This window comes from Aulonocara stuartgranti (genome assembly GCF_965226115.1).
Source record: "Aulonocara stuartgranti genome assembly, chromosome: 13".
Taxonomy (NCBI): domain Eukaryota; kingdom Metazoa; phylum Chordata; class Actinopteri; order Cichliformes; family Cichlidae; genus Aulonocara; species Aulonocara stuartgranti.
The window spans coordinates 9,920,681-9,933,159 of NC_138949.1; the positions used below are offsets into that span (position 1 = coordinate 9,920,681).

Below are 12,479 nucleotides of genomic sequence, written 5' to 3' on the forward strand. Positions count from 1 at the left end.
GAAACTATCTCTATGACTTATGCCAAACTCACCACAGTCTTTTTAACCAAGTACATATCCATGCCTATAGGCAAAATGATAGGTGGACAACAATCTAATGTTAAGTTAGTGTCTTCTGCCCTCTAGTGGTTGTGTCAGTGTGGTGCCATGTGTTGCAAATAGTTGACATTTACGAGGGAACTGAAACTTCAAATACTGAGTAACAGTTACACCAAACATGTGATTCATTATGATCAGTGACTGATTCACGTTTGTCATGTGCTTTCTGTTTTACTTAAGAAATATTTAGCATGTGGCTGTATGAGGATGTACCCTGTGTGTGTCAGCATTTGAGCGCACAAGTAATTTTGTAAGGCTGAATTGTGTTAGAACTTCACATTCATCCTTCACATGTCTGTGTAATGACGCCAGCAATGAAAGCTTTCAGTTTTGCACTTTCAGTGTTGCTTTAAGGTGTCACAGCATCACAGAACAACACATTTTTAAGGTGTGCATCACTTTTTGCAGAAGTTGTCACTTTAGTCTTATGCATGTTAAAGTTAACTGCAACACAGAAACGATGTGTTTACAGTAGTAAGTCTTACTAGTAAGTAAGTTTTATTGGCCACAAATGTATAGCTACTCTTTTGAGGTAAGCATGTTCATTTATAAGAATTGTAATTTTACACAATCACTCTGACCTTAAAACTCTCTAGATAGACAGCACCTTGGTAAGGAAGTGAAAAAACAGAAGAAGGATGTGGCTCATAACAGGTGAATTGATGTTTTCCTGTGTGTGTGTGTGTGTGTGTGTTTGTGTGCGTTTGTGTGCGTGGGTGTACAGTCTTCACGAAAACCAAGAACAAAGGCGAATCTAAAGCGTCGCCTACATAAAAGACATCAAGTGGTTTTGTGTCGTTTCTGCACGTCGCAAAATTCAACACATCAAATTCTTAGCTAAGCCCTCGTTATCTTCATTTGTGTTTCATCTATAGAATATTTTGCTGTTTACAACATACAGATATACACAAAGCAGCCAAAAACAAATGTAACTGCCGACATGTTGCACATTCTGTCATGACAGTGGTGCGTTTCTCACTTCTTCAACTGTTTCAGGAAGTAGGGCAGAGTCACCAAAATCAGGAAACTAAGTGTTGCTATTAATACTGCTGAGCAACGAGCTGTAGCTGGTGAAAGCTAATGTAGTCTCAGCTGATGAGAAGAGAAGCATCAGTAAACTTCATCGAATTGAAGAGAAACATTTGGGCAAATGATGATCCTTTTGAGGTGATTTATTTATTTGATTTGAGGCTTCAAGACCATGGGAGAACCCATCTCAAGCACTGAATCAGGTAATACGACCCGTCGTGTGTACCTTTTTTTTCACCAGCTAGTTAGTGCTACAGTTTACAAGATGTACTGAAACCTTCATTATTAACACATAGTTTACTCTTTTGCATTGTTTGACTTTGAAATGATGTGTTCATTTAAATTGAGTTTCATTTACCAGAAAATTCAAGGCAAACTGTTTTCTCCGCTTTAAAAAGAGGAAGCAAGCATCTTAGGCATCCTGTATGGTTGATTTGAATTAATGTAGTATTTCCAACACATGTAAAGTTAAATCATTCATGTTATCGGTCCTTTAATAAAACGATGTAAGGGCTCACTGCCCTGTCGTTAGTGAGCTGCTCCGATGAAGCGAATGCTTGTGTGGGTGCTCTTTCCTAGGTAGCGTGTACAGAGGTGAGCTTGACCTGATTAAACACTGTAATGAGTCAAACAAAATTACTCTGACCAGTGTTGACACAGCGCAATGTTTGCACAACGTCTTGTTGGCTCTGCAGTGAAATATCAAACAGATCAGACATTCATTCCCCAGCCACAGTCACCTTGACATTCCACAGCCGGACAGCTGGTACGTTGTGGAGCATTTCCACGGCAATCACAATCTGCTGCAACAAGGAACTCAGCACATAATATTGCTAGTGTCATGTCATTAGTGTATTTTGAGCAGAACGTTGATTCACTGTGTGCAGTCAGGCTGGGTCAGCAGGTTTTATGCTTTGGATACCTGCTTTGGAGAGTGTTTGCATACATCTCTTGAGCGTACAATCACACTGTAATGCGTTGTGTTTTTCAGCACATCCTGAATCCTTCTCAAGATATGAGCTGTTAATTCTGCACACCACTGAGGCACAGGAATGGGCGTCATATTTGCACCAGATTTTGAAAAGTTCTCGCAAATTCCACAAAAGATCAATTTTGCTATATGCAATCAGCACAGCCGATGAGCTCCACGGATATAATTTTGAATATTTCCAAAGCTGCAAGAGCATCGTGCTGCTCCTCACAGGGGTTTTCCTTGACATCCTCTGTGACCACGAACTACAGGAGGCACTTCAGAGAATTCTCTATCCTCCTCACCGAGTGGTGGCCTTTTTATGTGGTGTGTCTGAGGACGAACTATTGACAAAGATTTTCCAAGACTGGCCAAGCTGGAGGAAGCTCTACGCAGAGGATGAGCCTGGTGTTTATGTTTCTACCATTTTGGAAGCATTAGCCAACAGTATGTAAAATGTTCTCTTTTGTACAGTGTTTTCGATGCCCAGGAAGCAAACATAATTAATTCAGTTTTTACTGCACCCACAAAGAATAGGATATTAAATAAAATAACAATTGTCAATTATCTTAAAGCTGGAACATAAAACAGAAACTCTCAGTGAGAAAGTTGGATGTGCTGTAGTGAAACTTTCTGAATAACTAAAAGAAGGCGATTTCATCTAGACAGATGTTAAAATTGTGCAATTTGTAGAAATTTAAAGGGAAAATAAAGATGTTTGTAATACATTCGATTTCTTTTTAATTTAAAGGCAGAAAAGTGGAGCTTGAACGTGAGAGTGAAGTTCCTGTAGCCCTAGACGATGTGTACGTCTTACCAGTTTTAGATGAAAATCCTAGCACTGATGAAACAGAGGATGTGGTGACAAAAGAGTATGAAGAAAATGTCCCGAAGGATGAAGAGCCTGCGAACGCCGTAATATCAGCAAGTCAGGAAATAACTTCACCCACGCACATCACCTGTCTCACTGTGCAACCAAACAGAGTTCTGTGCGGGGTAAGTAATTGCACAAGAGCTGCATCAAATGTAATGTTTGTTTGGTTCATTGAAATAAATCCAGTTTTCTGTATTACATTGTATGACAGGTACACAGAGAAACATTTACACTGATCTTCTAGTGTTTAGCGGAGCTAAAGGAAGTTCTTGATATCAGTAAAATGTCACCAACACGCCAATTTTATTCCAGTTTTCCATTTTTCTTTTAGAAACAGGAGACACTTTTTATCATTTTCAAAAAGAAAATAGATGATCAGTCGGATCCAGAGGTGGAGTTTTCATCTGAAAATGTACCTGCAAAAAGGGTGCCAGGCACCGTGGAGAATGAATACACCATAAGTGTTACTGCACCTGGCAAGTATCTGTAGGAAGTCACAGGACTTTTATGTTGAAAGCTTTAATCTGAAATCACCGTAATTGTTAATTTGCTCTTTATTTTCATTTAGATATGCATGCTGGAATTGTGTCCCTCACTATGTACACTGGCCAGTCGTCTGTCAGCCTGACTCCTGTTACGTATTACACCAGCATGGGTGAAGTCAGTCGGTATCTTGAAAATGCTACAGATCCTGTTAACTTCATCAGCCAGGTGAGACATTATTTAGCGCTTTAAATAGCATCGTTGTGCTAGATTAATGTTGTAAAAGCTTGTGTAAGCTTTATTTATTTATTTTGAACATCCAGGCATTCAACATAACAGCCAATGCAACAGAATCACTGGACAGCATGTTGTCCGACTCTTTAAAATCCAAGATCCCTTCAACTGGTCTTCAGCTGTTTGGAATCAGACAGATTGAGGAAGACAATATGTCAGCATGTAAGTTTAACACATGATTTTATTGGTGTTGGGCGAGTCAGCTAAAAAAATTTGTAGAAGACTTCCTGTTATCGCACATACATTATATGGTGAAAAGTTCTGGGCCACCTACATGTTACACTTACAGGAGGTGCTCAGTCATGGAAACCCACCCATAAAGCTCCTGGCGCAGTTTGTGGCCAGATGTTAATGCCAGTGGAGGCTTGGAACTTACCGCTACTCACCGCTGCTTTAGATAGCTACAAACGCTGGTGACTTATAAATACACTGTAGGCCTTAGCTCTCAGCCACCCTGCTCTACATCTTTATGTGGTCCACCACTTTGAGGCGAATTTGCTGTGGTTCCCAAATACTTCCACTTTGCAATAACACCATTAACAGTTCTCATTTAAATTCAAAGATTATGATAAAAAGCAGAAAGTGTGAGCAGCTGATATATAACTGGTTCTATCTGTTTGCCTTTTTGTGGGCTTCAGATCAGCGGAATGAGGAGCTTCCTACTTTACTCCACTTTGCAGCCAAGTATGGCCTGAAGAAGCTGACCACCGTTCTGCTTCAGTGTCCTGGAGCTTTGCAGGCTTACAGTGTGATGAACAAGAATGGAGACTACCCAAACACGCTTGCAGAGAAGAGTGGTTTTAATGATCTCAGGCAGTTCATGGATGAATTTGTTGTAAGTCCACAGAGAAAATCTTTTCAATTCTTTGCATTTTCACGAATTGTACTTAGCGTCTGGTTGTCTTTTGCATTTAAACAAATCCAGGAGACTGCAGACTTGCTCAAGTCTCACTTTGAGGACACTATCAACACAGACGAGAGTGCAGAGGTATATGAGTTGATGTCCACTAACTCTCAAGATATCATGATGAAATACTCGGGTTGCTCAGAGGATATATATGAGTCGATGCTGGGGATCAACCCTGAATGTGCAGAGGATTTTTGTAAGTATCGCATTATTTTATTTATTGTTCCAACAATAATTCATACAGCAAAACTGGGAGCAGCAGATGATGATGGTGCTGTATTGTTTCTTTCTGGTGGGGGTTTCAAGATGAGGTGATGACTGCAGTAGATGAGAACCCTGAGGAAGCTATGCTTCGGAAGTTCTTTCAAGGTATACATTTGAAGTTTTAAATAATTTCCTTAAATAATATTGCATCCTATATGGCATTGAGTGCTTCATGTGGTTACACTCTTACCTTTAGCAAAACCAAATGCCACTGAAGTCAAGAAGGACAATGAACCTCTTCAAAGTGAGGAAGAGGAAAAAGTTGATCATAATAGCTTAGATGAAATTGAGGAAGAGGAAGACCCATACAACCTCTGTCCAGAGGATATCTACGATACTGTGGATGCAAATAGTACTTACAACCCAGTAGTCCTGAACCGTCCACCAGCCCCTATCCCCAGGCCTGAGCTTAACACTGAGCTTGAAAAGTCTACGACGTACATTTCTAGAGGTATGGTGCAGTCTGATTTTTATTTATTACGTTATATTTTTTTTATATCACAAATGTGTCAAAAATATGTAACTTTTATTTTTTTGATAGTATTTTCAGATAAAGGTACATCTGAGAATAAAGCAAAGGACATGGGATATCATGCAGGTAAATCCCAATAAAAATAATTTTCTTTTCATTTAATCATTATAGTCTGTTATGCTTCTGTTTTCTCTTTTTTTCACTTATATAAAGCTAGTTTAGAACTGGTCATGGTTTCATTTGGTAAACCGCTTTTGAAAAAGTGCCTTTATTTTATTTGCATCTTGATTACTTATCATCAGTCTTGTACAGTGCTGTAGCATGTTTCTGTGAGGCACAGGGCTTTTAATACTACCACATTGGTCAAAACCAGTAACCTTTGTAGTTGACTCAGTGGTTACAGCTAACTGCGTTGGGGGAATTTTTGGTGTCAGAGTGGGTAGGTGACTGAGAACAAATGTTCATGTGATCTTCTGACATTAATAGGCCCTTTTCACAGCAGACACTTAAATGTGATACGGGAAGAGCAAAAATGTACGTGGCCCGTACGGCAGAAGCGTTCTTGTTTTTCGCTCCTCATTTGAATATTTAACTTTAAATGGTAAAAATGAAAGTGAAGTTGAAACCTTGAGCAAACCCCAGCTGACAGGAAGTAAGGTGCAGCCTGGACTAGTTACCAGTTCATTGCACATTTACAGCCAGCTTAGAGTTGCCTATTTACATAACATGCGTGTATCTGGTAGCCCCCAGAGGCTCTGGGCGCTCATACAGACACAGGAAGAACATGTAACGTCTGAATCCTGAACTTTCTTGCAGTGAGGCAACAGTCCACTACTGTCACTGACATGTCAATTACATCCTCTGGTATTATCGTCTTGTATTATTATACTGCATTACGATTGGTTAGCTGTGTGCACTGATTATGGGTCTGATTTTAAACTGGTTTGCTCATCATAAATAAAAATACAGTACTGTTATTGAACTATTGTCATCAACACATAACAAGAGGTCTTATTTTTGTTTTTGTGATTTTTTAGTTTTTAGGATTTAGTAGTTGTTTATATTTACATCAGAAATGTAAAGACATTTAAAATTTAAAATAATAAAAAATATTAGTGCGCTTGCTCTCGCACCCATATTACCATTATACATCAAACTATTGTAAGACTTTCATGAAACTAATACAATATTTTATGTTCCAAAGGTTTTTGCTTATAAATTAATAATAGAATAAATTATACACTATTTTCCTCCCATTCAGCTCGGCCTGTAGTGGAAGCCCCCACGCCTGCATATGATCCTTACGCTGGGATGAAGACCCCTGGGCAGAGGCAGCTCATATCTCTGCAAGAGAGGGTAAAAGTAGGAGAAATTACTGTGGACGAAGCAGTCCAAGAGTTTAAGGCTTGGCAGGTTGATCATGAGCGGAGGGCAAACTCCATACGCTATCAGCAGGTAGATCTAATGTTCAAACTTTGTGGTTTTCTAAGAAGTTGATTGTTGGTTAAGCAATAAAAGTAATGCCTGTGTTTCCTTTTTCTTACTTGAGAAAAATCTGGAGACATTACGAAACAGCATCACCAGACGCCATAAAGAGAGAGAGAAGACAGGAAAGGAACTTGGTAAAATTATTTATGTTCTCATTTGGAATCAGATCAGGTTCACGCAGATTTATCACATTGTATACCTTCCACTGTTTATACGCTGATACTGTTAGGATTCATTGGTGACAAACACATATTGAAAAATAACATGCCATTGCTGTCAAAAACGCTTATCTTTTTAATCTGGTCTTTTCCCGTAGAGTATGAGATAAGTGCACCCCTTCAGAGAAACTCATTCTGGGGCACTGGTGTCACATTAGAGTGTGCTGTGTATGAGTCGACACCCAGAGCGACGGCTCAGCCTCCTCCTGTGGCTCAGGTTATCCAGAGAGGCAGCTGGAAGACAGGTAGCACATCCAGCACATCGAGTGAGTCCAAATGCTTATCTTTACTTTCTGCTTTTATCAAGTACTAAACAAAAAGACTTAAAGCTTTCAGTCTTTCTTTGTGTGGCTTTCTTTGCAACTCCATTAGAGTACAGATTGGGAGAAATGTAAATTATACACATATGTAAGTCACTGAAAAAGTGATGTGCTTGTAGTCTGACTTCCTGCCTCCACTTTTGAGTTGGAGAGAGAGGTACGTTTGAGTGCCAGATCTGATCATTCTGTCTTTTCTATGCGTCAATTTTAGCTGTGGTTCAAGGAAAAAGTGCTAGATGGGATCATTAGAATATTCACATGGATGGTACGAGGCAGTGTTACAGTGTTACCCGCGTTTAATTAGAGCTTGGACAGAGCAGACCTTGCTGAAAAATTATTTATGTCAAAACAGAAATTCAACACATCAGTCACAGTTTTTCAAAGAAAAGAAAGGGTGCCGTGTTTGCTCTGTGGGTAAGCAGGCAACCACTTGCTGCACAGCAAGAGAGCCGCGGCGCAGGTTTGAGTCCGACCCGTGGCCCTGCTGTGTGTTTTCTCCTGTTGCGGGCAAATAAATGCAAAATTTATTTTAGTCTCACATTTTTTTTAAATCTTAATTGAGATCTCATTTTAAAAGTTTTCAATAAAAAAGCAAGAAATAAAGTAGTCAGATTATAGCTTGAAATATTAGGTTAATTGTAATAAACAGACTTTTTCTGTATGATAAAGTTACATGACTCTAGTGATTTTGTTACTGCTTAATGTTACTTAATGTTCTCGAATGTCAGTGTATGTATTTTATTTTACTTTGTTATTATTATTTCCCATCTTTGTAGTTTTGTTATACATAAAGGATGAGACGTTTTGTGAAACTTTATTTGTGTTTTTACACGTCGCACCAGCAGTTATAATTCAGTCATAATGTTTTACGAAGAAAACCATTTTTTAGTTTGTTTAATTAGCCCACAAATGCAAAAGTATTTTAAGGTTTAAATTAATGTTTAATTTTGCTGTAGTAGATGTTTTATTCTTCTGTTTTTTTTTAAAAAAAAGCAAACATTTGCACATAAATTTCAAAAGGGGCAAGCAGTTTCCTTTCAAAAACACTGATAACATTAACGGATTTAAAGAATGGCTTGCTATACTGCTTCATGATTACTTTAAGTCTGTAATGGTGGTATGCATATGAGCTGCGTCTCTGTCTTGCTCTGATTGTTCATACACCTTCTTGCAGACATCTTGTATAATAGTGTCAAGGCCTAAAACATATTTTACCCACATTTAGCGAAGTGGTCTTACAACATAATTCACCACAAGCACTAACCTCAGAGATACTCGGAATCACGTGTTTTATTTTTGCTGTGCTTCTTCTTGTCATCAGGCACCGAAAGCAACAGACTCAGCACGCACAGCACCTTTAGCTACAGCAGCGGTACAGAACCTGATGAGGTGAGCTTGATTTAACAATAGGTACAAGTGCATCTTCAAGGCACGTGGAAACTGAAGGGTTCACACAGAAATGCATTTGCATGAGTTATAGCTAGCTGTTTCTTCCTTCTTACTCTTTATAACCCAAATTAAAACTTCCCTTTCTCTTATGATGCTGCATGTGTCTGATGTCTATACAACATGACTGCATGCGCAGTAGAGAGGTAGAAAAAAAGAGGTAGAAAGTCTAGTGTTTAGTTTTGTTTTATTTTGCTCTCTTACTTCAGCTTTTCATTTCCTAAAATACCTTCCAGACAATATTTAAATGTAAGTTCTGTAAATGTGTGTTCTTTACTGAAGCAGATTCTATATCATTTTCATTAGCGTTTACTGTCTGTCATCATGATTGAAGAAAAAGTACAGAGCTGAAGGAGATTTGGGGCACGGTCAGACAAAGAATCTCTTAGATTTTGGTGCAAATTCTGTCCTTCTTTTAATTGCAAGATGGGTAAGATGAGTATTCCCTGTCTGTTGTTAAAAGACTCAAACTGCACGACCCATCGTGGAAGCTTGACTGACACTGCTTAATGACTTCCTCAGGGTGTAATTAAAACAATGATCTTTTATTCTCCAGACCAACAAAACAACAACTGTCATCTTTGTGTGTTTAGCTGAAAATTTGGGAGTTCTTGACAGTTTCAGTAGATGAATTGCTTAAACCAATAACTGTGACAATGTTAGCTTTTTCATTAACTGACTCAGCTGTTAAACTAGAGCTTTAGGCTGTTTTATTTTGAAGTATTTCAAGTGTGGCCACATATATATGTCATTGTATTTTTAAAGGACTCAATAGAAAGTTTCCCTCCTCCACCACGACCGCCACGGCCAGGCAGTGCTGCACCTTCCATTCCTCCACCCAGGATTCCTCCACGGAACCCAGAAAGGTCAGTCTAGAGAACAGCGATTCAGATTACTGAAGTGAAAGCAGAACCATGCAGTACTGAGCACTATGCGACATCAGGTATAGGAAAAAACAACGCAAAGTAGCAAATACACTGTACGGTTATGTGACGGTGCCTAGCAGCAATCATAACTGTGTTAGAATATGACAGAAAGACTGGGAGCACGTAAAAAAAAATCTATAAGCAGCACTGAGTGAAACAGAAAAATGTAAAAGAGGAAATGTTCACCCACCACTAATTCGCAGCTGTGCGTTTCAGAGGAAGCCAGAGCGAGAAAGTGATCAAGATACTGATGCTTATACTCTGTAAACACACAAATAACTTCCACACACATAGGTGAGACCACTTATAGTGAGACCACTTAAAAATGAAAAAGATGAAAGTGACTGAAGTGGGTAGCAAGAGCTGCCGTAAATTCCTGAGAACCTGTGAAACGCTGCAGATCCTTTTTACTGATAAATGCCCTTCTGTGTCTCTTATCTCTTTCAAAAAAAAAATCTGGGTGGCAGTACAATGTATTTCTAAAATCTGATAAACAATCAGCTTCTTTAGCTTTCTGACATGATGTCAGAAATATTATATTATACTTTAAATATCTGCATAATACTTCTCATTCATACAGTAATTGTGTGTGATGAGTTTTAATTACTATTAGTGGGTAAATACAACATTTGTGTGCTGTTAAAAAAAAGACTCAAGAGTTAGCAAAATTGCTTTAAGTACACAGAATTTTAAGTAATTTGACATCCACAGACTGACATTAAATTATTCAGTTTTTAAAGAATAAATAACAGAAATGAACAAACACCTACACCAAGTATGTATGAGCTGCTACATAGAGTATACTAAATTCTTCATGCGTGGGTTCAATTTGTTCTCATTGCATGGTACTGTGATCTTATCTAGAGTTTTTCTTAGCATCTGTGTGTCTGAAGGTTAAAAGATCAAAAAGATATTTGTCTTGGGAACATGTAAATGAGAAGTTACAGTATGAAGGGTGATGGAGTGCAAAGCGTTTGAATATAAACAACCAAATGAACTTAGTAAATTGATACAAACGTGCAACAGCTTAACTTGTGTGTGCGCTAACATTAGCTAACTTTAGCTAAAAACGTAGCTAAATGTAAAACTGCTTAATGTTTCTTTAATGGGCTGTAACTTAAAGAATTGTTGATTTCATTAAAAATATTAATAATTCAGTTTATTATTCCACCTACATAACTAAATAAGATGATGACTAAATTCAGTAATGATAGAAAAAAATAACATGCTTTGACATTAACTAACTTTGCATAAGAGCTGTGACCACTATCAGAGAGTTCATGTACTGTAGTTCCTAAACATGCAGTTTGTTAAAGTATTGAAATCTATTTTAAACCAGTGAATGAGTGATTCTTGTACAGTTCATATTTCCTGAATGTAGGGTGTCAGATAAGTAAATGATACAGAACTGTGTCTGAAATGTTATCTTTGCATCTTCTTTTCAAGTTTTGTTTTTTTCTCACGCATAATTATAAGAAATTAAACGTCACAGTTTACACACCCTTTGCTGTATACCGTCTCTACTGTTACAGTGCAAATAACCTTCCTATACAGTAACAGTGTGTTTCCTGCAGGGTGACAGAGATGGTCCATGAGCGTTACATATCCTGCCCGACACGAATACTTCCTCAAAGACCTTCTTACAGGCCAACTGACTCAGCACCTCCTGTACCTCGCAGACATCGATGAGAGCCGCACATCTTCAATTTTACTGAATTTGATCTGTCAAGTTGTAAGTTATTTATTGTGTAAGAGGGATAGAGAAGGTAACATGTAGCTGTAAACAACCATCAGGTTTAGCAAGATGAACTCATGCAGAGTAATGGTTATATATTATTTAATTTTTTTTCTTTCTCATGTATGAGTCCACAGAACCAAAACATCCATTTCTCATGACTGTGCCTGTGATCCATGTGTGATATGTTTCCGCTGTATTTGCTATGGTATGTCTTTACTGTAAAAAAATATTGTAAAAGTAAGTTTGTAGTTGTAAATAAATGTGAGATTTTCAAAGAATATAATTGCAATAAATATTAAGTGTCCTAATGAAAATCATAATAGTAGTATTAATAGTAGGCGTATTAATTTCTTTTTGTTATGGGTTTAAATTTTGATATATTAGAATAGCAAACATTTGTTTTTCTTGATATTCTAATTATAATATTTCAGTGTGTTCAATCTCCTGTTGTGTAATTTAACTGAAAAGTGACATTAATGCTGCTCCGTTTACCAGATAAATATGTGATATTTTTGCCTGTGCTAATTATGAGTTTTGTGGTATTCTACTTACTTTACCTGAATTCCTGTTACCCACCAACAGCTTAGTGACTTACAGTTTAGCTGTGATGTTTGTACAGTATCATTCTTAAACTGAGTCATGAATGGAGTGGGGAAAGACAGTTTTGTTGTCTAACAGACCTTATGTAATTTTTTAAACATGACAAAATGGTGATTAAAAAAATACATGTTTTAGCTGGGTAAGTACAACGCAGCCGCTGTTCATTTATTAAGCTGTGATATACCATTTGATCACTGGATGGTGCTTCACATCTTCTGTTACCCTCTAAAGGTATACTTCAGCTTATATTTACATATTTTTTATGTATGTAAAAACCTTTTACTTGATATTATCAAATGAGTCAAATTAACATAGTGTTATGAATATAAATGAACCCTAAAATAGATCCTT

The 12,479-nt window shown here is 37.7% G+C and overlaps 1 protein-coding gene across 1 annotated transcript; it reads left to right on the forward strand.

Moving 5' to 3' along the window:
* Window positions 1-1,043: 1,043 nt before the first annotated feature.
* pik3ap1 (phosphoinositide-3-kinase adaptor protein 1) lies at window positions 1,044-12,277 on the forward strand. The gene is made up of 17 exons (XM_082557749.1): window positions 1,044-1,331; window positions 2,120-2,545; window positions 2,850-3,094; window positions 3,304-3,448; window positions 3,541-3,683; window positions 3,779-3,911; window positions 4,388-4,584; window positions 4,675-4,852; window positions 4,963-5,025; window positions 5,117-5,371; window positions 5,462-5,518; window positions 6,654-6,847; window positions 6,942-7,014; window positions 7,197-7,364; window positions 8,740-8,807; window positions 9,630-9,730; window positions 11,365-12,277. Exons 1-17 carry the CDS (start codon window positions 1,301-1,303, stop codon window positions 11,477-11,479), a joined length of 2,592 nt encoding a protein of 863 aa, XP_082413875.1. The 5' UTR covers window positions 1,044-1,300; the 3' UTR covers window positions 11,480-12,277.
* Window positions 12,278-12,479: the final 202 nt, after the last annotated feature.